The sequence below is a fragment of the Acinonyx jubatus genome, chromosome A1 (genome assembly GCF_027475565.1).
Source record: "Acinonyx jubatus isolate Ajub_Pintada_27869175 chromosome A1, VMU_Ajub_asm_v1.0, whole genome shotgun sequence".
NCBI lineage: Eukaryota > Metazoa > Chordata > Mammalia > Carnivora > Felidae > Acinonyx > Acinonyx jubatus.
Genome location: NC_069380.1, coordinates 77,049,242 through 77,075,095, shown reverse-complemented (window position 1 = coordinate 77,075,095; position 25,854 = coordinate 77,049,242). Strand labels below are relative to the sequence as shown.

Here is a 25,854-nt window from a genome sequence, read left to right as displayed (position 1 = left end):
AGCCTTGAACTCACTTATACCCCAGGGAATATGTCCTGGGAATAAAGGCCACAAACATACCAATATGCCACATGAGATGCATATCTTATTGGTTTAAAAAATAGTAATAGGGATCACGATAAAAAATTTTTATAGGGAACTACAGGTACATGATTATAATGGAAGATAACAAAACTGGGGCATAATCACTACCAACCAGAGTAGAAATCTCAAGACAAGGGGTTCTTTGGCTTTTTGCCAGCATGCCTGCTAGCTTTGTGGTCCTTCTTGTCTTACCCTATACCACTTCTACTAGTCACTGCCAGGCTTAGTGATCACATCTCTTCTCTGTTCCATACCCACCCTCCCTGCTCCTTGTCTCTTTTTAAGTGTATTTTCACCTTTGTCTCCCTCCTCTGCTCAGCTTAAGTTACAGCCTGCAAGTGGCATGCGTCCTGCATAATTATTGCTTTTTCTCCCCCCTCTGAAGGGTGATTTAATCACCCGGGCAACTTCTGATGTTTCTACTTTAATCACCGGCTAGCTATGTGTGTGTGGGTGTGTTTCCTTTCCCTTACAAGTTTTGTCTAAACCTTAAAGAAATACAAAATATCCGTGCATCTTCGTTCTTAGAGAAGGAAAAATGTGGGCTAACTTTGGTGAACACATTCCACATGGGACACCTACTAAGCACCAGAAAGGGCTCAGCATGGTGCTAGGTGCTAGGTCAGACACAAAGAAATCACACTGCAGCCTGTCAGATCTTGGTTTATTGCAGAAGAAAGACATACAAAAGGGAAATCAGTGAGTAACAAAGAACTGAAGTGAATATAACGAAGTATCAAACCATAAAAGGTAGTGAGGGCAACTGCTCTACAGAAAGGAGAAACTATTCCTAGAACTACCAGGAATTTGGGTTATGGGTGTGGGAGCCTAACGAGGTGAAACGGCATTCGATTTAGAGGTGAAAGCCCCTGGCATGCTCAACTACATAGAAGAGAAAGGAGTCGGACTCCTGAAAGAGTCGCCACCTTTTAGAACATGGCTAAGTTTACTCTGTGAAGGACCCTAGGGACCAAGAAGTCTGACTCTAAAGAGAGATGGCAGTCACTAAGTGCCCTTTGTGAGGGAAAGGTGTGTTGTTTTGGCAAGTTAGAACAGGACAAAGATCAAGGAGTGAGATCAGTAAAGTTGGAAACCAGTTCTACAAACTAGTCAGTGATCAGGAATAAAGAACAAAAAGGAGTCAGGACAGTCCCTGGCATGTCACAAGCATTCAACAGAAGACCTACCTACTGTGAAATCATTTCAGGGCAGTGGTGGTTAAGGATGCAAAAGAAATCGGACTGGAAAAAGAATCAGTTTCCAAAGTATCTATTTCAGTACACGAGGAAGAGAACTCCCCTATTTTTTTGAGCTTTGGTTATCTATTATCTATCAAGGGCTGAAAAAAGAGAATGAGAAGTATTTCAAGGCTAACTTCTAGCTTTTCCTACAGAAAAACAAGTATTTTGGGGAAAGTGTGGTTTGCTGCGTAATATTTCTAATTTTTGATTGACAGCCAATTTTTTTGGAAGTGCTCCTAAAGAGTAAATTACTCCTGAACAAATTACTCAAAGGTTTGTTGTGGGGCTTCAATGGTCACTAGCATGCTCTACACTCGGGTCTGAACACTTGTAGGTATTCAAAAAATGTCTTTCCCTCCCTTGTCCTTAACAAGGTAACTGGTCTCTTCTCTGAACAGACCCAACTGTTGATGACTTTTAGCATGCAACAGAACGTAAAACAAGAGTTGGAGAGTGAAATGGGAATGTGAAAACTTTTTTTTGGAGTAAGAACTGAGGAATCTCAAAACTACTTCCTCTTGGGATTCAGGTTGGCAGTCTTTCAGGGAAATCTACAGGAGATCCTATCTCCCCCTACATCTGTTCATGAAGGGTGGTCTCGAATAGGTGAACTCTTCATCTCCACCGGCAGACAGCCATTTAGGTTTGTGACATTTTGTATTGTATTGTAATTGTAATACATTTCCTATTATCCAACTGGTTCTGACACTACTGAAGCATGTGAGTTTCTTGTCAGGGAAAGCAAGCTACAGACTCTTGAAGACTGAATGAGCATCAGGCAATTTTTAATCATCTTCAACCATCAACTCAATAGTAATGGGAGAAAAATAAAAGACCAGAATTTTGTGAAAAGGCACTTATGAAATCTGAACACAACAGGACTGTGAACAGTTAAAATTTATTCATTCCCAGATTCATTTAACTCATCAAATGCTTTGGGGCCTATTCATTCACCAGCAGCTCATATACAGAAAACATTTACTATTAAATTAAATGTCTGTGGGAGAATAATATGAAAAAAGAGAATATAAATCTAACTTACACTTATCATCCACACCATTACTACAATAAAAATTCATTAATTTCCGCACAAATTCAGAAATTTTATTTAACCATTAAGGAAACCTTAATGTTCTACCATATAATTTAGGCTAATAGAAAATTGGGGGGGGGGGAGACTAAATACAAACTATCTTAAGACATTAATCAAACTTTTAATGTTATCAATTTATTGCATATGTCAGTACAGAAAAATAGAAAGTATATTCTAAAAGAAATCTATTGTAAATGAAAAACCCAATGTAAATGTTTGCTTGCTATGGCTAGTACACTGTGTACTATAACATTCAAATTTGTTATAAAATTGTATTACTGCTTCAAATAAAATATGGCAAATAACAAAAATATGATTTACATCGTGAGACTGGGTTAACTTCTCTTATCCTGAATGTACCTAGATGTGTTGAAAACACATTTTCAGTATTCACTGTACTGACAGAAATTGTTATAAATTATATGAAACAACACACACTCATCCCTGTTACATATGTATATATGGCACTTTTTGTAAAAAGTGTCTCTTATACATAGTCCTATTTTTAAACTACAATTTTAAGATACAAAATATAAATGGAGGTATATTTGCACCATTTGGCAAAAACGTGTTGGCTATAATTAGGATGAATGCATTTATTTTGCTATACAAATGAATATATTATGTCTGATTAGCTAAGATGATTGCATATATGGTAATATAAATAAACAGAAGTGCTTTTCATTTTCTACCCTATTGATTTAAAAAATAGATGTCTGTGCTCTGTCATTTCCAACTTTACCTGAGTGATATGAAAATACACAAACTTAAGTGGATAATCCAAAAGCATTGTAACTAGTATTTTTCACAGTTTTTTTTCTTCATAATTGTTGTCAAACTTAATAGGAAACATGGAGGGGAGTGGTCACTGGAGGAGTTCAATACATCTCAATCATGACCTAATTTTAAAAGTGACTTCTGTGACATCCTTTAAAAAGTTTACCCTATTTTTTCCTAGCCTTAAGGAAGAAAGGGACTCAACAATGAAATTTCTCTTAAACTGAGATTGGGAGATAATTTATATAAAATTGAATATGGCCTTCATTCCGTATTGGACCAAACAAACCTATTCCCACCTCAAACCAAATCTTACAAAAATAAGAAATGAATATAAATGCATCGGGTGGTATGAATTCTCAATGAGAACCACAATGCAACTGATACATCACCAAAGCTGGAACTTGGGTGATTACCAAGTGTCTACAGCTCATCATGAAAAAAAAAAAATCAGTTTAAGCTGCCCTGTAACAAAATTGAAAATACCATTTTGATAAAAATGCCAATTTTACAGTCAAGGTATTTGCAACGTCAGGTGCTCTAGTCACTTTCTTGGTTAGAGGCAACATGCATTCGAACGTTTTGTCCTGCACAGTTAGGCAGCCTTTTCGCCCAACCTTATCTGTTAGTCGTTTTGTCATTTCCTGGATCGACACTGAAGAACCACGTCACGTATCCCTTTCCAGCCATTTCTCTTCATTTAGCACCTTTTATGCATCACAAACTATTTCTCCCCATATTCTACAATCTCCTTTTGAGTGTCCTTTTTGCCATCCCCCACTCGCCCCGCCCCAATGATCCCTTTTAAAATATCGGAACTTTCTCTAAATGAATTGTATCTTGACAGATTTAAAATCATTCTAGGATTTCCAAGTTTACAGTAGCTTAAAAACTTAAAATGCATTCATAAACTCTTATTACAGCTGCTCTTGCAAAATGAGCCAGAAATTAATACACGAGGTGGACACACTTCTATTCCCACTAAAACCTGGGTCCCAATGAAGGAGTGACTCATGAAGAATTCACATTTTATTAAGACCAACTGCTTTGGCCACAAAATTAGACATGTTGTGAAAAAACGATGTCACAGGCTTCATGGACCTCTGACCACAAGAGTTTGTTTTCTGCCCTCTTCCCATCTAAGGAAATCTCAGATACAGAAGCCAGGAAAGAATGATGTCCTACCACCCTAAACACAGTCCCTTCCCTCTGCTGCAGGAACAAATGCCCCTTAATCCGAAGAGAATGAAGGTGGGGGTGAATACACGAGTACTGTGCAACTTTTGAAAGCCTGGCTTTAGAGGGGGGAAAAATTTGTTTATAAACCTTAAAAAAAAAAAGCAGCATAAGAACAAAACACTGATGAAGAAAAAGCTTTTATACTTCATCAGCATAATACTCATTACAACTAAAGTGGATAAACCCCTTCACAAGTACTACGCTAAATGGTTACAGGGAAACATACAAAGGTACTCCAAACCTTAAAGATGATACAAGCTAAGGTGCACCAAGTAAGCTCATGTCTAAGTACACTACGATTGTTGTATTAACTTTTTTCTTTTGAATACACTACTATTTAGGAGAGTCATTCTACATCGCAATGACCAATAAGATGAAAAGTATCCTTTAATTGTGGTGAATTTATACATAAAAATACGCCTTCCATGATATGCATTACCAACTTTTTTTTTAAAGCATGACTTTTAAACAATAATTTATAGAAAAACAGGAAATCATACTTGCTAGAATTTTTTTCTAAATACTGACATAAAGTGAATAAGAATGTTATTTGGCAAAAGTATCTCTAGCCCTATCTCCATGGAAAGATTCTAAAATTAAGGTCAAGAATATTGACCCATGATTTCTCTGCTCTAGCCGCTTGCACAAAGCCAATAAATATAGCTAAATATTCAAAATATTCTATGTTAAAGCTGACATAATGTACAGAGCTCAATTACATCTAATTTTTGAGGACAGCCTGAAACAACGTAGCACAATTATACCCCATAGCTTATATTTTTTAAGGTATGTTCTGCAAGTTTTACGGGCTCTTTTTTTTTTTCTTACTCTTCTCTAAGTCTAAATACTACTTCTCACTTCTAGCCACGCAATTGTTAAATGTGGTAATAGGTTCTGTAAGAAAAACTTCTTGAGTTCCTTCATTCCCACACTCCTATGTGGAGGAGAAAAAGAAAACTTCCTGAAACTGTCTTTTAATGCTCTATAGAAGAACAACTGAAACATTAAACCAAAGAACAGGTTTTTTGCTTTTGGTTTTGTAACTTTTATTTTCAGAAAGTCCAATAAATGATATCTTGGCTGTTGTGGGCTAGATATATCTAGATACTGGACTTAAAACTCAAGTGTGGGAATTTCTGTAAAATAGTCTGTACAATCATGTAATGATAAGCCTCGCCAATTTATTTCTTAAACAAGTTCTAATTGTCATTATGATCGCTATTAGTGGTTGAGCTGTAGACTTACAAAATCGACAGAAGCTAAAATTCTCTTTGCCACCAAAATTACAAATGTTAAAAAGTTCAAATGTGCACATCAAAGCTGCAGTAAAATTCTAAATTTCTATTTTTACATGCTATGATCCAGACTGTACCTAACAAAACACGGTACATTTATATTGGAAAATGGGGTCCCATTTACTTGTAAGAAAAAGCTGGATCTCAGCATTCACCAGAGCAAAATGCAATGGCAGCCGGCACACAGGCCTCGATTTCACTTCTCGCCGAAAACAAAATAGAGTTTACATCAAAATAGATATAACCCAGGTTACCGTATATGTCGGTCAATGACCAGTGCTATTTACAGTAAAAACGATGCATTGCATAATTCAAGGACTAAAATACCATCATGCATTTCATTTTAACTTTTAAGGTGAAGAATGCAGTTACAGAACTAAGTTTGCTTGCCATGATTGTCCCGGTACTTACTAAAGGAATAATACTCAAAGGTTTCTCGTTGGCAGATCTCCTTCCACACCCAGCCACGGATCCAAGTGCCACGCGAAGCACACCATTTTGGCAACAAGAAACTTTTGAATACAATATGCTATTATACTGGCATATTAAACGAAAGATACGGATACATGACCACATTGAAAGGTTTGATGAAAACTATGAAATAATCCCAAGAATTACAGTTCTTCACATGTCAAAAACTATTTGGATCGTCTCAAAGGAGCACTGAAGTCCTTTCAGGGTTTAATGTCACTCTTCAGACAAGTACAGACATAACACACTTGTAGAAAGGAACATTCTTTATCGTTCCGCGCAAATTAAAATACAGTGCGTTAATCAAACAGAAGAGCATCATATAATCGTGACGTTGGGTGAGGTCTGTGCCATGTCTTCGGGAGAACGGCTTTTTATTGCTTCTCGGATGAAGTGTTCCAGGGCAGTAAAGTAGCCCTGGCACTGCCACGTATCATTATGAGTCCCGTCGGGAAAAATGGCTAATCTCTTAGTCCGAGACGGGGACAGTTCATAGAGTTGCTTCATCATTACTGGTGGAATTAACTGGTCGGAGAGCCCAGAGATAAAAAGAGAAGGCATTCTGCACTGAGCGATTTTTCTGTAGGATAAGAATTTGTTTTTGTAGCACCATAAAGGAAGGTAACGCATTGGGAAGAATGAAAATAAAGTGCTGGCCATATGCGGTATGCTTAAAAACGTGTTCTCCACCATAATGGCCGAAATCCGATGTGAATTTTCGGAAGCCAGATGGATAGCCACCGCTCCTCCCAAGGAACGGCCAAAAAGAAAAATTTTTGTTTTGTCAAGGTCAGGTCTAGTCATCACGTAATCTAGCACAGCTTCAGAATCCAGGTAGAGTCCCTCTTCACTCGCTTCTCCTTCGCTTTTTCCGTATCCTCGATAATCAACAAGCAAAAGATTAACTTTGAGGTTAACCAACATAAGCAATGCATTTGGTAACCTGTGACCTATGTTGCCTGCATTCCCATGAAAATAAATTATAGTCGGGGAATAGGGCGAATTGTCTCCAGTGTATCTTATCAAAATAAGGTTCAGACGCACTCCATCTTTGGTTCTGATGAAAATGTTTTCATGTGGAATACCAGTGGGCATGGGAACATAAAGGCGTGAAGAAGATGGCTGCTCTGGAAAATAAAGCAATACATCCTGGAATTTATACAGAATACCTGCTATTGACACGAATATTAACAAAAGTAAGATAATGCCTCCATACAGATGAAAAGTCACTATTAAAGGTAAAAGAGAAATACGGCAAAGGGCCCAAGACCACGAAGCCAAAGCTATTAGCCATCTTTCAACAAAGTTCCACAGCATCCAGGATTTTTCCATTGTAGCTCTTCGTAAGTGTCCTAAAGAGAGAGAGAGAAAGAGAGAGAGAGAGAGAATCAGTAATTCAATTTACATTATTTTAAAAGTTAAATCCATGTGACAGTAAATCACGGCACTAAGAGAACCCCTGGAAGGCTACATCATTCCATCCACCGTTGTTCAAATTCCCCTGTTTCTTCTGGTCTCAACAGTCTCCTTTCTGCTTCCACTGCTAGGAGTACAAAATATAAATATTCATCAAAATATATACATTTTTCTAAAAAAGTGCTTAATTACTGTCAGGGACTTTCATTAATGCATCCTCCTTGATTCGACACAAAAATCAGCTAATGCCCTGTTCCCAAATTTTTATGAGGCAACGGAGGCTCAGGGGCGTAAGTCAATGGCTGTGCTCCCAGCTCCTCAGGACGAAGAGCCCAAAGGCCAACGAGCATGATCCCGAAGCTCCTGGTGTGCCCATCAGTGGGCTAGGTAGGTTGAGAGAATTTCTTTTTTGTATTGAGGCATAAATGACATACATTTTATTGTTTTCAAGTGTACAACGTAAGGATCTTTGTCTATATTGAGAAATGATCACGGTATGTCTAGTTAACGTCTGTCACCAAACATGGCTGCAAAATTCTTTTTCTTGTGATGAGAACTTCTATGATCCACTCTCTTAGCAACTTCCAAGTATGCAATACGGTATTTAAAAAAAATTTTTTTTTTAATCTTTATTTTTGAGAGACAGAGAAGGAGCAGGGGAGGGGCAGAGAAAGAGGGAGACACAGAATCTGAAGCAGGCTCCAGGCTCCGAGCTGTCAGCACAGAGCCTGACGTGGGGCCTGAACCCACGAACCGCAAGATCGTGACCTGAGCCGAAGTTGGACGCTCAACCGAGCCCCCCCAGCACCCCATGAGTATGCACTACAGTATTAATGATAGCGGCCAAGCTGTACCTAATGTCCCCAAATGATTCATGTTATAACGGGAAGTCTGTACATTTTGATCCCCTTCACCCATTTCCTCCATCCCTGCCTCTGGCAACCAGCCACCTGTTCTCTGTATCTGTAAACTTGGGGTTTAGGTGTTTTTCTTTCTCTCTCTTTCTTTCTTTCTTTCTTTCTTTCTTTCTTTCTTTCTTTCTTTCTTTCTTTCTTTTTCTTTCTTTCTCTCTCTCTCTCTCTCTCTCTCTCTTTCTTTCTTTCTTGTTCCACACATAAATGAAATAATACAGATTTGCCTTTCTCTGACTTATCTCACTTAGCATAATGCTTGTCTCAAGTCCATCTGTTTTGTGGCAAACGGCAAGATTTCATTCTTCTTTATGGCTTGGTAATATTTCATTGTGTGTACATGTCATATTTTCTTCATCCATTCATCCATCAATGGATACTTAGGTTGTTTCCATATCTTGGCTATTGTAAATAATGTTGCAATGAACATGGGTGTCCATATAGCTTCCTGAGTCAGCGGTTTTGTTTTCTTTGGATAAACAGCCAGAAGCAGAATTGCTGGATCATATGGTAGTTGTATTTTTAATTTTTTGAGGAACCCTCCATACTATTTTTCCTTGGCTGCACCAATTTACATTCCCACCAACAGTGCCCGAGGGTTTCCTCTTCTCCACATCCTCGCCAATATTTATTTCTTGTCATTTTGATAATACCCATTCTGACAGGTGTGAGGTAACATCTCACTGTGGTTTTTCATTTGCATTTCCCGGATCAGTGATGCTGAACATCTTTTCAGGTACTTGTTGGCCATCTGTATGTCTTCTCTGGAAAAACTTCTATTTAGATCTTCTATTTCATAATCATATTGTTTTGTTGCTGAGTTGTGTGAGTTCTTTATATACTTTAGATACTAATCCCTTATCAGATATATGCTTTGCAAATATATTCTCCCCTTCAGTCATTTCATTTTGTTGATTTCCCTTGCTGTATAGAAGCTTTTTAAGTCTGATGTAGTCCCACCTAGTTATTTCGCTTTTGTTGTCTCTGCTTTTGGTGTCACAGATCCAAAAATCATTGCCAAGACAATGTCAAGGAGCTCACTACTTTGTTTTCCTCTAGGAGTTTTATGGTTTCAGATCTTAACGTCTTTAATCCATTTTAAGTTAATTTTTGTGTATGTTGTAAAGTAGTGCCCTAGTTTCATTCTTCTGCATGTGGATATCCAGTTTTCCCAGCACCATTTGCCCCAATTGTATATTCTTGGCTTCTCTGTTGTAAATTAATTGACCATCTATGTGTAGGTGTATTTCTGGACTCTATTTTGCACCATTGATCACTGTGTCTGTCTTTATGCCAATACCACACTGTTTTGACATAGCTTTGTAATATAGTTAGAAATGAGGGAGTATGCCTCCAGCTTTGTTTTTCTTTCTCAAGATTGCTTTGGCTAGTTGGGATCTTTTGTGGTTCCATACACAAATTGTAAGATCACTGTTCTATTTCTGTAAAAATTGCCATTGTAATTTCGGTAGTGATTGCACTGTACCTGTACACCGTTTTGGGTAATATGGACATAATAACAATTCTTATCCATGAAAACAGAATTATCTTTCCATTTATTTGTGTTTTCTTCAATTTCTTTCATATTTGTCTTATAGTTTTCAGGGTAGAGGTCTTCCCCTTCCCTGACTAAACTTATTCCTAGGTATTCTATTTTTTTATGGAGTTATAAACAAAACCATTTTCTTTAATTTCTCTTTCTGATAATTATTAGTATAAAGAAACAACAGATTTTCGTATATTGATTTTGTATCCTACAACTTCACTGAGCTAGGCAGGTTGAAGGCAAATTTTATTAAAGAGATAGTTAATATATTCTAATTAGTCAAGATCAATCTGATACAACTTATTGTCAATTTTCTTTTTCACATTATAAATTGTACCTAAACAAACTGAGGTAAGAATAAAATATTTTCTTCTTTACCTGCAGGATTTCCCAGTTAAACAATAATTTATTTAAATTAACTACTAGTTTCCAGCATTGCATTATTTTTTAGAAAGAGTTCAATAATTTCTTTCACACTGGATTAAAAAGAAATTTCAGACTGCTAGTATCATGAAATAAGCACAATCTTTTATACAGCCCTTACTACAATTTCCCATCATGAGTCAATCCAGATTAGTATGACATATTAGAAAGGCCATAAACACCTGGGGGAGAAGTGTGAAACGAAGACAGAGCAATTCTATTTGAGAACCAGAGAAAAATGAAGAAAATGACTTACTGGAGAAAAATGTTTTTAAAGATTTCTGAAAATTATAATTGATAAAAGAAAATACAGAAGAAAAGCACTTTAAGTCAATATCTTTTGGTTATCAAATAAAAAACTTTATGCATACTGTCTTAAAAAAAGCAAAAAAAGTGAGGTACGTTGTAAGCTTTCTTATGTAGCAGTCATCTATTTATACGTTTGCCAAGTTTTAAAAAATATTAAATCCTCTTTTACTTGCAAACAAAACTACCATAAAGAAGTTATTCTTAAATTTCATAGATAATTGCTAATGACTGATTTTTAAAATTTAAAAAATTTTATTTTTAAAAAATAAAATAGTATTTTAAAAAATATTATTTTATTTTAAAAAATAAAATAGTATTTTAAAAAATATTATTTTATTTAAAAAAATAAAAATTTATTTTTATTAGCTGTATTCCATAAGCTAATAAACTTGACACTTTTGTTCACTGAATTAAACACTGAAAAAAAAATCATAAAACCAAATTAAATTCGATTGGCCATAAAGGCGAGTTAGATGATGTAACAGATTTGACATTTCACCACTACCCCACCAACCATACCTTACTTACTAGCTCGCTGAACATACACTTTCAAATTTGAATTCTTACTCAAATGACTCTCTGAACATAAACCAACAGCACAGCATTTTCTTGAAGTTTCTCTGTGGTCAACACTGCCACCCAGCTGTAGCAAGTTTTATTACATGAACACCATGGTGAGCTAGAGAACAGCAGATACAGAAAGTCAAACAAAAAAATTCAAGCTTAAAAGCACCCGAGCACTGGGTGTCACGACCTGGTTAAAAACCAGAACTGCGAGGGGCTGCTTCAGAGCAGCCAAATAAGCCAATATTCCAGATCACTCATCAACCAATGCCTCTCATAATAATAGCCTCTCTGACGGCTATTTATCGACAGCTTAGATCACACAGGGCTACGCCACATCCCTTCAACGCAGTGCACGAATCTCAACAACATATCTGGCCCACTTAAACTTTTCATCTCATGTTTACTTACTTTTATTTATTTTTTTTAAGTACAAATGATTGTCAAGGATTTTCATGTGTACCAAGCGCTGTACTGGAGAAAGGTGAAAACACATCATTGTTAACTTTATACATCAAAATAAAAAAATTCTGTGTAATGATTAGGATTAACAAGGTCTGGGATATAAAATACCAACATACTAGAGTACCGCACTATTTCGAAAATAAGATACCACTTAAGGTATGTCTTCAGTGAACAATTTTACTGTCTTTTTCATAGTTAAAGCCAATCATTTGTGACAGTGGTATCAGAGAGAGGAGTAACTGAAACACCATTCATTTGGTGATTTAGTAGGAAAAAACACATGGCTAAAATTCCATGACCCTAAAATTCTGCTCTACCATATAGCTGCTGAACAATCTTGTGTTTATCACTTATTTCCAGTCTGAATTCCCTTTTCAGTGGAATAATTTTTTAAATGCCTACATATCAGGCTGGTCAGCATTACCAAATGAAACTAATCTGAAAAGCATGTACAGATACTATAGACATATGAACTTTATTTTCCTTTGTGACTAGTGTTTCTAGCTACACCACTATGTTCTTAACCATGTTCTGCTCAAATTAACATCAACACCACAATGTGCCAAGCAAATCTAGAAATTTGATAAGGGTTCCTATATCGTGGATAATCAGGAGTTGACTCAGTTTTCAAATCAAACAAAATTGTTACCAAAACTACTTGAACATTTCACATATACATATATATCAAACATAGAGAAAAAAGACTTACAATTTTCAATTATTCAAACTTGGAAAAATTATCTTTTTCAAAGTAGCCTCTTTAATTTCTAATTTCAACATATAATATTGAATTTAAATCTATAAAGCCAAGAACCGTTTTTCTCTTTTTCACTACTGTTATCTCTACTGGGTAGGACACCACTTTACATATATTCCAAACTAAAATGTTTTTTAAATGAATAAATAATGTATGTACATTATTAGCCTTCTAAGAAAACATAACTGTATTCTGAGTACTGGGCACATATATTTAAGACTGGACATTAGAAAAATGGCATATGTGAGTCCACTTTTGGTTAGCAATAACAAGAATTAAACTTAAGGTTTTCCAGAAAGCATTCCTGAAAAGGCACCTTAACTAAAGCTCTTTGTGATAAACAAATGCAATTTTATAATCTTAAATGGTGGAAGCCAGAATAAATGTCAACCCATTTGGAGGAATCTCAAATGGAAATCAATTCTAAGGACAGGTTAATAAAAACTGCTCTCAAGTACACACTTGAGAGTGTGCTGTCCCCTTTTTAATACGCTTTGGCATATTTATTGGTGGTTTAGACAGAGACCTCTACTCACAGACCGCCTTACTCTTACCTGACCCAATTTGATAGTAATTTCTGTTCCCCAGTCTGTGTCACACCTCTGTGCTCTTAAGGGAACTGGAACAAGCAAGCCTCGAATAGGAAGGATGTTTTTATTTTTAAAAAAATTTTTTTAATGTTTATTTATTTTTGACAGAGACAGAGACAGAATGCGAGTGGGTTAGGGGCAGAGAGAGAGGGAGACACAGAAAGAAGCAGAAGCAGGCTCCAGGCTCCGAGCTGTCAGCACAGAGCCCGACGCGGGGCTCGAACTCACGAGCTGTGAGATCATGACCCGAGCCGAAATCGGACGCTCAACCGACTGAGCCACCCAGGCGCCCCAGGAAGGATGTTTTTATTTACTAAATTTGTTGAAACCATCAGCAGAACACAGTTACTGGAGTCACCTGCTGGCACGTAAAAACAATTTCATATAGACCCAGATGTTACGAAAGTCCCTGCCAAGGCGCAGTACCTCTGAAACGGTACACCGCACGGATCCTACAGCTAGTGGTATGTAAGTCTGCCATCTATTTTGCCAATAAATTCGTGTAGGTAAAGGGTTAACAAAACCTTTTCTCTAGCATGAAAAAAATGACCTCTGGTTAACCTTCTAGCACTGTTTCCCTGGAAACCTGATAAAGGTGGGATAGCAGCCGTTTCTAAGCAACATTGTGCGTGGTAAACTTGACCCCTCTTGGTGAGCTAAATGTGGATTAAGCAGGCCCTGAGTAGGGCGACACATGTCCAAGGGGAAGGATAAAGAGGGGCTTCCGGCAGTGGGGATCTGACCCGTAACTGGCGTGTCCTCTGGCGAGTCGGACGCAGTGTGCACGTGCTATTACAAAAGATACTACTTCCCGAGGAGCAAGAAGTAGCCAAGTCGGGGTGGCATCTGCTCCCACCCACATGTCCCCTCCCTCTCCACGGCCTGAGCTATTATTATCTGGGGACAACACACCTGATGCTGACGTGCTGGGTTTTCTATCCCATGTCCTTCAACAGAGGGGACAGAAGTGGTGCCAGGTATGGTCTATCAGGTCTCCAGAGCGCGGCTATCCAGCCGCCGGTCACGGACAATACGCAAGGCAACTGGCTACACCCGAGAGTGCATTTTACGAGGCAAACGTTTATGAAATGTGCTTCCAGAAGACATCGATTTATTTGCCGGCTTCTTTTGCGTGCTCAAATGCGTCACGTTAGTATCATAAACAATCCACAGAAATGGTGGGTTAAATACGTTCAAAGTTAAACCAAAGTTGACACTAACTAGAAAGGTGCCTCGAGGTAAAAGGCATTCATTAGACCTGAAGACGGCAGAAACTCGGCCAACCGATAGACACCCTGTCATCTTCCAGGCCTCTCCGTCATTATCATGTTTTCACCTCATGCCTACATCTTGAATATCTGACTTATTCCCAACCCTCAGTTCTGCTCTTGCCACTTTATCACACCAGGCCTCGCATGTCAAATGTCTCTACAGCCCGTCTACCTGTGGCTTAAACCACCCCAGTAACTACTCACTGAGAATGTGATGCGCAAGCTCCCACCACGATCTCTCACAAAAAGTGCACCTCACCTGCTAACAAATCCAACAGATTCTCTCAATCTACACCGCAGCCCCAAAACCCTAAGCAGCACCGAACGCGGACTCTCCCTCAGCTTCCGGTAACTCAAATTCCAGAGTTGCTCCCTCTGACCCACCCCAAACAGAAGCATTTCCCAAGGTCCTGTCCATCTACCTCCTTTCCCTCAGCAATTTCATTCTTTTTCATGCCTCCGAGTATCACACTCGTGTATAAATCATTCTGATTCTCTATGTTTACTCCACCTACAATCTCGGTTTATCTGTTCCTTGAATACCTGATATTTCACTGACACCTCAAACTGCTCTACAACTAACCACAACCTTCTCCGCCTCACATTTTCCATGCTTTACATTACTTACAAACAAACAAAAAAAGCATGATGTATAAACAAATACTTTTTCAAAAACCACAGGTAAAATTCTGGGGCTCAATGTATAATAATATATTAAACTAAAATTTAATTAATGTGTTATAATTTCAAAAATAAGCATATTATCATAACATGCACAGGTCTTGACTCTGAATGAAAAACAATCAACTTAAAAAATAATTTTGTGCTTTTTATTTAGACCAAGTGATTAGAGGTATCATAGTGATATTAGTAAGCACGTCTCAAGAAATAATTTATTGAGGGGCGCCTGGCTGGCTCAGGTTAAGCATCTGATTTCGGCTCAGGTCATGATCTCGTGGTTCTTGAGTTCGAGCCCCACATCGGCCTCTGTGCTGACAGCTCGGAGCCTGGAGCCTGCTTCGGACACTGTGTCTCCCTCTCTCTCTGCCCCTCCCCTGCTCGTGCTCTGTCTCTCAAAAATAAAAATAAATAAAATAAAATAATCTATTGAAAACATGACTAATTTTTATTATGATTTTATTATGACAAAGTAGAAATAATTAGGATAGTTTTCCTTTCAGAAGAATAGTTTTGAAGCATCAGCAACATCTTGATGTACTATATAAGCACTTTAATCCTATGAATACAACTTACAGGTCTGGTGACGATCATCTTGAGAATTTTATGGTCCTGATTAACTTGTTTTATTCAGCTTAGTGCTCCATATGCTTCAGGTATTTAAGTATTAGACCATTATAAGTATACAATAACCAATTTAAGACTAAAAAATAAAAACAATTTGAAGCTGCAAATGTGTCAGAACCACCAGGTTGGCTAGTGTGAGCAGAGTGCTAAGTCAGCAGGGTTAGTGAGGGCGTGCTCCTCTGATCTCCATGAATTATCTTGTGTGTTCCCTCATATGTATGTCCTTGGAGAAACGCAAATGCTCCCATTCCGAGGAAAAATATTTAAATAAAAGAGATCAGTACGGAAGTCATGTCCATCCTCAGTGACACGAGTCCTTAGGATACTACCGCCAAGCCCGGGAGATTTCTCAAACCCAGCCGGGCCACTGAAGCACCCATACTTGGTTTCCCAGCCTCATCAGATTCCAGTGTGTCCTACCACACTATTTACAGATTAAAGACAATGCCACACACATATGCGGACCCTACCAGGTGAATAATAGTGTTTAGGCACTACAGACTATTTAAAAATTGTAAATGCACAGCCCCTGTTCTCAAGTGGCTCGTGATCTACTCAAGAAACAGACATGGGCATACCTAACAGTGCGTGTCTAACATAAGTTCATTTCAGTATAGAAGAGACAAAGAAAATCAAAGATCACAACTGTCCTTAAACACACCAACAGAAAAATAAAACCACAACTATGTGTCCTTTACAACATAATTTTTAGTAATCCCTGCGTTTCATCATGTTCAATTACTTACAGAAAACAAGTGGAAATGTACACAAATTCTTAAAACACAGGACAAAGCATAACTCCAGGATTAAGAATTTCTCTTACTTGCCATCAAAGAACTGTCTATGCCACTTATTTTTACTCAGCACAATTACTGACAGGAACTGGAAGTATTTAAGCATAACTAAGTAAACACCTGACAACCCCAGGGTAGAGGAAATCAGAGCAGTTGAAATAGATGATCTTTGAGGTCCCTCTTAAACCTGAGATCTTTCTATGCCAATGCAGACTCTCAGGGGTCACCAAGACCCTTTATAGGTGTCTTCAAGATCAATATTACAATTATACCGTATTTGCCTATACTCTATTTGGCTTTTCACTGTTGGGCATTTGCATTTATGGTACAAAACCAATGACAGGCAGCAAGAATCAAGGCAGAGGCACCAAGACTTAAGAATCATATTCTTTATCCCCACGGATTCCAGGAAGGGGAGAGAAGTCATTTTTACATAAGAATGTCACTGAGAAAGCCGCAAAAATTATTAATGTAATTATATGTCAACGAGTGAATATACATCTTTAATATTTTGTGACAAAATGGGAAGGATTATATCTCAACCAGTGAGTACACATTTTTAATATTCTGTGTGACAAAATGCAGAGGACACAAACAACACCAGCGCTGAATGCTGAAATTCTGAGCTGTGAGCTGACCCAGCTGCTTTTCTAGGTGACAACATTTTTACTGAAACAGCCACCTGATAAAGTATGGTCATTCAGAGTAAGATGTCTAGTAGACATTTTATGAAAAATGAATGTGAAGTGGCCAATAGCATCCCATGACTTCGGAGACTCTTCTGATGGCATCGTGGTGGTGACGATATTAGCAAACGTGACTTTTGACAACCTACGAAATGACTCAACATTTGGAAGAATCTGCCCAACACAGAAAACTAGTATTTTCCAAGTCACCAATGAATGATGTCCCATGATCCAGCATGGATAAAAATTCATTATAACATAAGCTTCTGGATGTCAATGTGACAAAGACGAAAAGTTCTTTGATACAGGCTTCGGATTCTACAGTGTGACTACCGTCTGTTGAATACTGCAGTTATCAAAGAACAGCCACGATACTCCTCCCTTGACAACTGCAGGGATATGTGAGCCCAATTTTCTTCAGAGTTTACCTAAAACCACCTACCTCAGGAGAATGAACGCAGAAGGATGATAATCTGCCAGCCTCCATTTACGCAGACATTAAAGATATTTACAGAAATGTAAAACAACGCCACACTCCTCATTAATTGTTTTGCAAAGACAGCTGTTTTGGATAAAAAAAAATTGTGGGGGCGCCTGGGTGGCTTGGTCAGTTAAGCATCCGACTTCGGCTCAGGTCACGATCTCACGGTCCGTGAGTTCGAGCCCCACATCGGGCTCTGTGCTGACCGCTCAGAGCCTAGAGCCTGGAGCCTGCTTCGGATTCTGTGTCTCCCTCTGTCTCTGACCCTCCCCTGCTCATGCTCTGTCTCTCTCTGTCTCAAAAATAAATAAACGTTAAAAAAAAAATTAAAAAAAAATTGTGAATATGTAATGATTTTTTTACTGCCACTTTAAAATGACGTTATATATTTTATAAACTCCTAGCTTTAATTTCTAACACAACAAATCTGTGTATAGTACACATGTCAAAAACATTTTGGCATCCTTGACAATTTTTTAAAATGTAAAGGGGTTCTGAGACCAGAAAGTTTAAAAACCACTGTTCCATAGTGCCTAACCCTAGAACCTTACTGCCTTTCCCTCCGCAGATGTGTCACCCTCACATTAAGAATGATGTACTACGGGGAGAGGAGGACGGCGGCACTTGTCTCGGCCCAGGAACACAACCAGGTAGCCACCAAATCACCCGAAATACGCTGGAAATCGACCCGAGGACTGACAGAAGAAACTCGATGACAAAATGGAGAGAAGAGGCCACACTGAAGCCGGCACCCCCAGTACTAGAACACTAAAAGTGAGGCGAGTGGACTTCCTGGTCGTGTTCCTGATCTTAGGGGAAAAGCATTCCGTTTTCCACCACTGAGTACAATGTTGCTTTGGGATTTTTATATACATGGCCTTCATTATATTGAGGTGTATTCCCTCTATACCCACTCTGTTGAGAGTTTTTATCATGAAATGATGTTCAATTATTTCAAATCTTTTTTAAAATACATTTTTAAATGTTTACTTATTTTTGAGAGGGGGGATAGGGGGAGGGGCAGAGAGAGAGGGAGACGCAGAATCCGAAGCAGGCCCCAGCCTCTGAGCTGTCAGCACAGAGCCCGATGCCGGGCTCGAACCCATGAACCGTGAGATCATGACCTGGGCTGAAGTTGGACACTCAACCGACTGAGCCACCCGGGTGCCCCTCAAATGATTTTTCCAAATGTCAAAATGACCATATGATTTGTCCTACAATTTGTTAATGTGTTGTATCATGCTGAGAATACTGAAATGTTTTTGCACCCTCAGAATAAATCCCTGAAACTAGTGTAGCACTGTATGTTACTATGCTGGAATTAAAATTAAAAAATAAATAACATAACATAACATAACACAAAACAAAACAAAACAAAATAAAATAAAAACAGAACTCCCCCACCTCCAAAAGAATGATGTACTCTTTTAATTTAAATATTCTGTGCATTGTAATACGCTGTTACAGCTTGCTAGATTCTGGAAGATAAATACCTTTAACAAAAACACCTAACAGTCTTCAGGTTCCCAAGGATCACAAACATAAGACAAACGACAAGCTTTGGAGAGAGAACTTTCAGCTCAGGCACAAGTTCTGTGTCACCTGGGTGAGGCTTTTACCCAATGAACCCTGCTTCACACATTCTCAAATCACTAAGTCCACATTTAAATATGGGGACCCTGAATAATGGGTCTTCCTGTCTATCACTTTTTACCTTGGGTATCAGTTTCCATATCTGTCGAACCAAACTGTTAAACTGAATAATCCCTAGGGTCTCACAAATTCATTTTACAGGTGACAGAGAAAAATGAAAGGCAGAACTGGAAAATAAGCATTAGATTACAAAATACATGGTCTTTACTGACTAGTAGAGGTTGGAGGGCCCAGATGACTTTAAGGAGTAATTGAAAAGTAAGTGAGAGAGGTTAAGTATGCACCAAGATTAAAAATGAGTGTCCGGGCACCTGGGTGGCTCAGCTGGTTAAATGTCTGACTTTGGCTCAGGTCAGGATCTCACAGTCCTTGAGTTCAAGCCCCGCGCCAGGCTCTGTGCTGACAGCTCAGAGCTGGAGCCTGTTTCAGATTCTGTGTCTCTTGCTGTCTCTGCCCCTCCTCCACTTTGCTCACACTCTCTCAAAAATAAATAAACATTAAAAAAATTTTTTTAAATGAGTCTCTAGAAAACTCAGATGCACAGAGATACAGTGATTTTATATTTCAACTGAGGTTTATAAGATATTTTATTCATCATACATTTCAGTCTCCTTCCCAGACCACTACTATCAAAGAAACATATTTTTAAAGAGCACACACTTAAAATTGTAGAAAATAAGTTTGGCTACACAACCTTCACATAAAACAACAGACCCGGCCTGTTTTAGGAGTATTATCGGGCAGAGACAAAGAAAAGCCAGGACTATATAAGGAACTATCATGAGTTGCTATGAACACTGCAATGCTTTGCTTTTGCTTTGTTAATGGAACTCGGGTCATTCTCTCTAGTGAAAGTAAAGTACACGATGGCAAACACTAAAGATTAATTTCAAGTCCAGAGTAACAACCACCATCAACTTCCTCCCTGCCAAAAAATATTATTGCTTGCCCACTGAAGCTGGTAATCTATTATCAACTCCTTATCCAAAATTTAAAGAGGAGAACTTAAATATATCAAGAACTAAAACTCAAACTATAGGGACACATTGTTTTTTAACTTTTCATTTTGAAGTAATTACAGATGCAAAAGAAAATGCAAGAACAGTAAAGAGAGGTCCCATGTACACATCCCCCAGTTTTCCTCCACAGCAACACCTCCCATCACTGGAGAACAGCATCAACACGGGAAGCTGACATCCATACAGGTTCTAGGTCATTCTATCACATGCAGATTTGTGTCACTGCCTCAGCAATCAGGAATTGACATCACAGGGGTACCTGGCTGGCCCAGTCACTGGAGCCTGTGACTCTTGATCTTGGGGTAGCAAGTTCAAGCCCCACGTTGGGGGTAGAGATTAAGTGAAGAAATAAATCTTAAAAAAAAGAATGAGCACTGTCATAATCATTGAATAGCTGAATATCCTGCCAGGCACACAGCACGCTCTCTGCCTCTCTTCACTAGTAAGAGCGAAAGGAGACACGATTAACTGTGACAGGGCAACAGGTACAAACTGGGACTGTTCTGGGCACAGCCAGATATATGGTCACCCTAATATTTCCTCATGTAACGCCTTGAACTTTTCAAGGTAGGTACCAGCCACCCCCACATACAGATGTGCCCAGGGTCATGTGGCTGTGGCGGGGGTGGGGGGGGGGGGAGATGCACAGAGCTGGCACCCAGGCGGTCTGGCTGGGGACCCGGACCACCACTGTTGAAAGGAACCATCACTACCCCATGGATCACCTCTTTTCTGGTTAGGCATGGCAACTGGGTTCTAAAGAGAGAAGGGACTGTCTTGTCCAGTGTGCTCACCGACCTGGACTGGGGTTGTGGTGCCAGAGCCCGCACCCTGGGCATGGCGTGGCATGGTATGGCATGGTGTGACATGCCGGGTGGTCAGTGTGAGCCGGGAGCGGCGGTGCTGAGGGGCTCGGCCAAAGGGAACTTAGTTCTGTCGGGGGGCTGGGAGCCTGGGGGGAGGTGGAGTGGGCGGAAGAAGCCCCTGACAGCAGGTGGCCCCTGAGGTAGCCAGCTGGTAGTGAGTGGGCAGGCGGTGGCAGAGGGGCCCCTGGGGACTGGGGGACTGGGGGGCAGTGGGGGTTGTGGTGGGAAGGAAAGAGTGAGAGGCCCCTGAGACCATCTGGGTCCAGGCCTTGGTTGAAAGTAATGGATCGGAAGCAGCTAGCCTTGAAAAACACCTTGAAGGGGGCCATGGAGTCAGGCAGAAACCCGAGACAGAGGTACAGGGATGCACACACGGCCCACCTCATCCCTTCCTGGGCCTGAGTTCTGGGGCAGTCTGGAGCAAGGAGGGCCCTCAGACACCACCCCCTCCAGTGCCATTGGACTGGGCCTGGCAGGTCACATCAGTACCATGCAGGGAAGGGGGCTCTGATTTGAGCCCCTCTCACATCACATGCCTGATACTTCTCATGTGTGGTTGCCTTTTTTTTTTTTAATTAATTAATTTTTTGACTTACCTCCAAGTTAGTTAGCATATAGTGCAATAATGATTTCAGGAGTAGATTCCAGTGATTCATCCCCTATGTATAACACCCAGTGCTCATCCCAACAAATGTCCTCTCTAATGCCCCTCGCCCATTTAGCCATCTCTCCACCCACAACCCCTCCAGCAACCCTCTGTTTGTCCTCTGTATTTAAGAGTCTCTTATGTTTTGTCCCCCTCCCTGTTTTTATATTATTTTTACTTCCCTTCCCTTATGTTCATCTGTTTTGCATCTTAAATTCCTCCTATAAGTGAAGTCATACATTTGTCTTTCTCTGACTAATTGAATACATTTTTTGCTTATTGCCTCAATAACTAGCAGAGTATGTAAGTTATTCTTTTAATCACACTTAAAATTATACTTTAATAAAGGCTGGAATTCTCACACAAAAAAGTAAATGCCAATTATTCTATTTTTTTAACTGCAAAAGTTTACATTGCATTAGACTTACTGATTCTGCCAACAGAAAAAAGGTCTTTGAAACAATGGTTACCTAGATGTGACACACGAATTCCCCCCAAACTAAAGGTTAACCAATTATAAATGCAACTAAGAAACTCCTAATTCATCAATGTACTATCATTTTTAAAGACCCTTGAGTCCATCTCAGATTGATAATTTCAGGAATAGTTTTAAGAATAAAAACTGATCATACATTAAAAAACCTACTACAAGTGACAGAACAGCATGGAGGTTCACAAGAAGACTGTAAAAAGTAGAAAGCAAATTCTAACAGCTGCTAACAGCTGTACAACAGGGTAAGAACGAGTATCCTGCGGTACTATTAAGGACTCTAAGGGAATTCAGTTTCCAATCACATTTCAAGTAATGAAGAATGCAGATTTAGCCTTCCTGCATCGATATATCCCCTTCTCTGCTAAGCGCTGGAAAGTGAAGAAACCATGCCAGCTGCACAGCTGAAATGGAAACACAAAATGCTATCAGAGTGTCGGGAGACACCACAGAATGAATTATCTATTTCCCTAACGGTTACCCACACGTCATCAATAATGAAGAAGCGTGTATTAATAGCCCCAGGGGACAAATGAAGCGCCAACTGCCTATGAAAATGGTGGACAGCCGACTAGTTCAGGGACTGAACTCTGCTTGGGCAGGTATCTCAAACACACCAGGTGGCGACACAGAGCATTTTTGTGCCTTCCCCTTTTACTGGAAGCAAGGAAGGGGTGGCAGATAGAGTCAACTGACAGAACAAAGAGGACAGCTCACTGCCACTGGAAGCCAATCACCATCTGTTCTGAGATTACAAATATCTGTAAGAAAGAAAATCATTTTAAAAAAATCCACGAAGGCTAAAAATGCAAATAATGATGTTAGAATTAAGACTGATAATGAGGGGCACCTGGGTGGCTCAGTAGGTTAAGCGTCTGACTTCGGCTCAGGTCACGATCTCACCGTTTGTGAGTTCGAGCCCCGCGTTGGGCTCTGGGCCGACAGCTCAGAGCCTGGAGCCTGTTTCAGATTCTCTGTCTCCCTCCCTTTGTTCCCCTTCCCTGCTCGGGCTCTGTTTCTCTCTCTCTCTCTGTCTCAAAAATAAATAAACACTAAAAAAAAAAAAAAAAGATAATGAAATTTAGTATGTTTCCAACTTATGAAGTGGTACTGTTCTAGACACTTTACTATAAACCAGATGGATGGAACTGAAAAGTCATTTTCTTATAACAACACTGTTACAGAAAAGGTAAGACCCTAGGCTAACTCATTAATGCATATAGTGCATGCCCTGGAAATAGTACACCTTTGCAATTTTAGTAGAATGCACTGCTGAAGGAGTTAACACCTATAAGAAACATTAACATAAACTATAATAACTTATTATGAAAGGTATCATTTGAGGGGCAAAAATCTTAATTAGAAGAATTAGGAAAACTAACACCTTTTTTGGTCAACATCCAAGAAGCATATATAAGGGCCCCAGGCATCCCTGAGGTGATGAAACAAGGTTCGGAAAGATTTTAGAATCTGAGTAATAATTGAGTTCTAAATTAGTGGGAAACAGAAAAATAGGAAAAGAATCCCATGAGATGAGTAACAAGAGAGAGGGCACCCTAGAAAAACGCCAGGCTGGACAGCTTCCTGAACGTATCACTGAGTGATCTTGTTAATCCAGCACAATCTGGTTTGTAAATCCTGTCACTCAGAGGGCAAGGGGCCAGAAGCGGGCCCGCGAAGGCATGTGGTGCGCCTGGGTCTGGACACACAGCCGTCCCTAAGCAGGTTCACAGTCATCATTTCCAATCAGCTACCAATGGGAGGCAGCCAGCGTGGGGCAGTGGAAAGAGACAGGTTTCCTGGCCTGGTCTGCTAATAGCTAGGTGGCCTTTGCCAACTCACTTAGCTTCTCTGAATATATACTTCCTCACGTCTAAAAGGGAGACGAAACATGTAACAGAAAAACTGCTGGCATCAAATGTCGTACGTAGTGTGTTAATGCAGCCACTTCTAGAAGACGAAATTTAAATATTCTAACATCCACTAGAGCAGGGTGAATGAAAGTAAGCACAACTACAAGTTCTGCTAGACTTGGATTAAATAATGGATGAGACTCACTGGAGAATACCGGAGGATGTGCACACAGGAAATAAATAGGGCAATGCGTTACCTTTCTGTCAAAACCCAGTTCAGGTAGCAGCTCCTTCAGAAAGCCTTTCCTGGACCTCTACTCCCCCCTACCAACCATTCCACATCCTGCAGTTCGTACAAATTTATGTGGTGACGCTTACTACTGTAGAATAATTAATTCACCTGTTTTACACAGACTGGGAGCTCCTCGATGACCGTGACTTCATCTATTCAATTCTCTCTCTATTTTCGGTAGTCAGTGCCTGGCACATAGTAGGTCAACAATTAACTGAATTGAGCAGTCTATGTTTTAGGTGGCATAATTATGAGATTCCATTACATGCATGGCAGCAAATTATCGTTTACTCAAATAAAATGCAACTTCTTGGTAAAAGACATGTGATTAATCTAAGTATGGACACAGATAAGTATTCACCCGGGCCAAAGAAACCAGGACAGGATCAATATAAACCAAACATCAAAACTGGAAGCCTCTTGTGCCTTAATGTTCAGTTACTATGACCTAGTGAACCTGTGTAAAACAGCCGAATAAAAGATTTGTTTTCGGTTATGATGCCCCGGGGAGTATCACCAGCATCGCATTTTGCAGAAAGCAAACGCTGACAAAAATCGACGGCAAAGTCGACTTCAATTGCGTGGGGTGCACTCGCGCCGTTTCTTAGACACCCCAAACTTGCTGCCATGCAATCCGCAGGTCTACACCTGTCAGTGGCGGGGAGCGGCCGGGACTCTGCGGGCCCTCTCTGACCGCGCAGCTGGGGGAGTTCGGTGTCACTTTCGCCAGGAGCGTGGGAGGGCGCGGGCCGCGAGGGGCGAGCTCCAAGCACCGGTCTGTGCGCGCTCCTGGCCAGACCGCCGACAGGCTTCGGAGACGCGCTCCGCGTCCAGCCCCGCACGGCAGCGCCGGGCGCTCGGTAACCGGCGCGCCCGCTCCCGCGACGGGCCGCGGGGCTGCGGAGCGGATCCCGCTCCCCCGGGGAGGAGGTTCGGGTCCCGGGCGCCCGCGAGGCCCCGCCGGCCGCCCCCCGCGTCCCTCCCAGGCGGGAGCGCACCCGGCGGCTCGGCGGCCGCGCACCGTACTTACTTAGACCTGCTCGCAGGCTGCGCAGTGGGCCGCGGACACGGAATCCGTTGCCGCGCGGCAGCGTCCCCCCGCGCCGCTTCCGTCGCTCCTCATCGTCCTCCTCCAGCCGAGGGGCCGCCGCCGTCGCCACGGTCTAGCCCGGAGCTCTTGCGGCGCCGCTCGCGGCTCCTCCACTTCCGGCCCACGCTCGGTGTCGCCGGCAAATGTCCCCGCCGGCTCCCACATCACCTGCTCCCCTCTCCGCCTTCCTCCTCCTAGTGGGAACCCGGCCCGCCCTCCCGGGCATG

At 40.5% G+C, this 25,854-nt stretch overlaps 1 protein-coding gene across 1 annotated transcript; it reads right to left on the bottom strand.

The window, feature by feature from the left end:
- Window positions 1-2,204: 2,204 nt before the first annotated feature.
- Window positions 2,205-25,851, bottom strand: ABHD13 (abhydrolase domain containing 13). Its single transcript, XM_027065211.2, has 2 exons — window positions 25,568-25,851; window positions 2,205-7,552 (listed from the first exon to the last, which is right to left on the bottom strand). The coding sequence occupies exon 2, from the start codon at window positions 7,530-7,532 to the stop codon at window positions 6,519-6,521; it is 1,014 nt and encodes a 337-aa protein (XP_026921012.1). The 5' UTR covers window positions 7,533-7,552; window positions 25,568-25,851; the 3' UTR covers window positions 2,205-6,518.
- Window positions 25,852-25,854: the final 3 nt, after the last annotated feature.